Raw genomic sequence first — 1,221 nt, 5'->3', positions numbered from 1 at the left:
GTAGTAGTAGTAGTAGTAGTAGTAGTAGTAGTAGTAGTAGTACTATTATTATTGTTGTTATCATTTTTGTTATTATTATTATTATTATCATTATTATTATTCTCATAGTTAGTGTTGTTAGCCTATGTATAATTATATAAATGCATCCATCTACAGACCAAGTGTGGGCTGAAATTCGCAACGACCCCAAGATGACAACTTTCGATGGACACAGCTATGATCTTCGCCTCCCCTGCAGGTTCACGTCTCTGCTTTATTTTCGAAGTGCAATCCACTCCTAACATCTCTAATTTTATTTTCTGTCATCGTTACTGCAGTTGTCGTCATTGTTGTCATTGTGGTTGTTGTTAAAACAATTCCTTCTCTTTTCTAAAAAAAAAAAAGTTATTCTAGTTAGGCTTAAAAGAGTTGGTTACGTTATAATGCTTTTTACCATCAACAGACAAACTGTGGTCCTGTTCAAAGACGAAGAATGTGGTTTTTATTCCGTCAGTTTCAAGATCCTGCTATTGAAACCCTTTGGGAGTAATTTGCGGGTACCGAGATTTGAGGAGAATTTGGGGGGGGGGGGGGTAAGGGGGGAGGAGGAAGAGATTAGGTGACAACAGCTAAGTGTAACGAAAAAAATTGATCTCAATTAATCATTTGAATATTGAAATTCTCTATTTGTCTCTTCTTGCTAATGTCATTTGGTGACGTTTGCTAGATCCTACTCTCAGAATTAGTGCTTATTTAATATAAATCGTATGAAAAAAATACCCAGAAAAAAACAACAACAGAAAACCCAATAAAACTAAACAACATATCAGACACGAGTATAATATATCCAAGGTGCGTTACCTCACTTTATATTTTGGATGGCTTGGGAGTTGGGGGGGGGGGAGAACCCACTCAGAGCAGAGCATAATGTAACAAGCAGAATCAACCAACCAACCAACAAACAAATAAAAAAGAAAAAATAATTATGTTCTTCTATCCCCCCTCCTCCCCCCCCACCCCCCTTCCTCCTACACTTTCCAAATAGGTACCTGATCACCCACGTGGAACAGCATTTGAAGATCGCAAAGAAAGTTGCGGGCAAGTGCACATGTTATGTAAGTCACCACGTCATTTTTTATGATTGTTTAATTGTTTTTAACACCCTATGTACCTCCTAGAACGCTCAGATCATCAAGTGACAAAACAACCCTTGTTAAGCCTAAAATAAATACAAATCATATG

At 37.3% G+C, this 1,221-nt stretch overlaps 1 protein-coding gene across 1 annotated transcript in view; it reads left to right on the top strand.

Annotated features, from left to right (window-relative positions):
- LOC101859013 overlaps nucleotides 1–1,221 on the top strand; it is a gene marked incomplete in the record, with an annotated part of 26,275 nt that overhangs the window by 4,441 nt on the left and 20,613 nt on the right. Inside the window, 2 exon segments of the mRNA XM_005098097.2 lie at nucleotides 157–238; nucleotides 1,025–1,094. Of these exon segments, the coding sequence (XP_005098154.2) occupies nucleotides 157–238; nucleotides 1,025–1,094 (152 nt within the window).

The sequence above is a fragment of the Aplysia californica genome, unplaced genomic scaffold (genome assembly GCF_000002075.1).
Source record: "Aplysia californica isolate F4 #8 unplaced genomic scaffold, AplCal3.0 scaffold00172, whole genome shotgun sequence".
Taxonomy (NCBI): domain Eukaryota; kingdom Metazoa; phylum Mollusca; class Gastropoda; order Aplysiida; family Aplysiidae; genus Aplysia; species Aplysia californica.
Note: the sequence above shows the minus strand (reverse complement) of the source record. Positions and strands in the feature narration are given on the sequence as shown.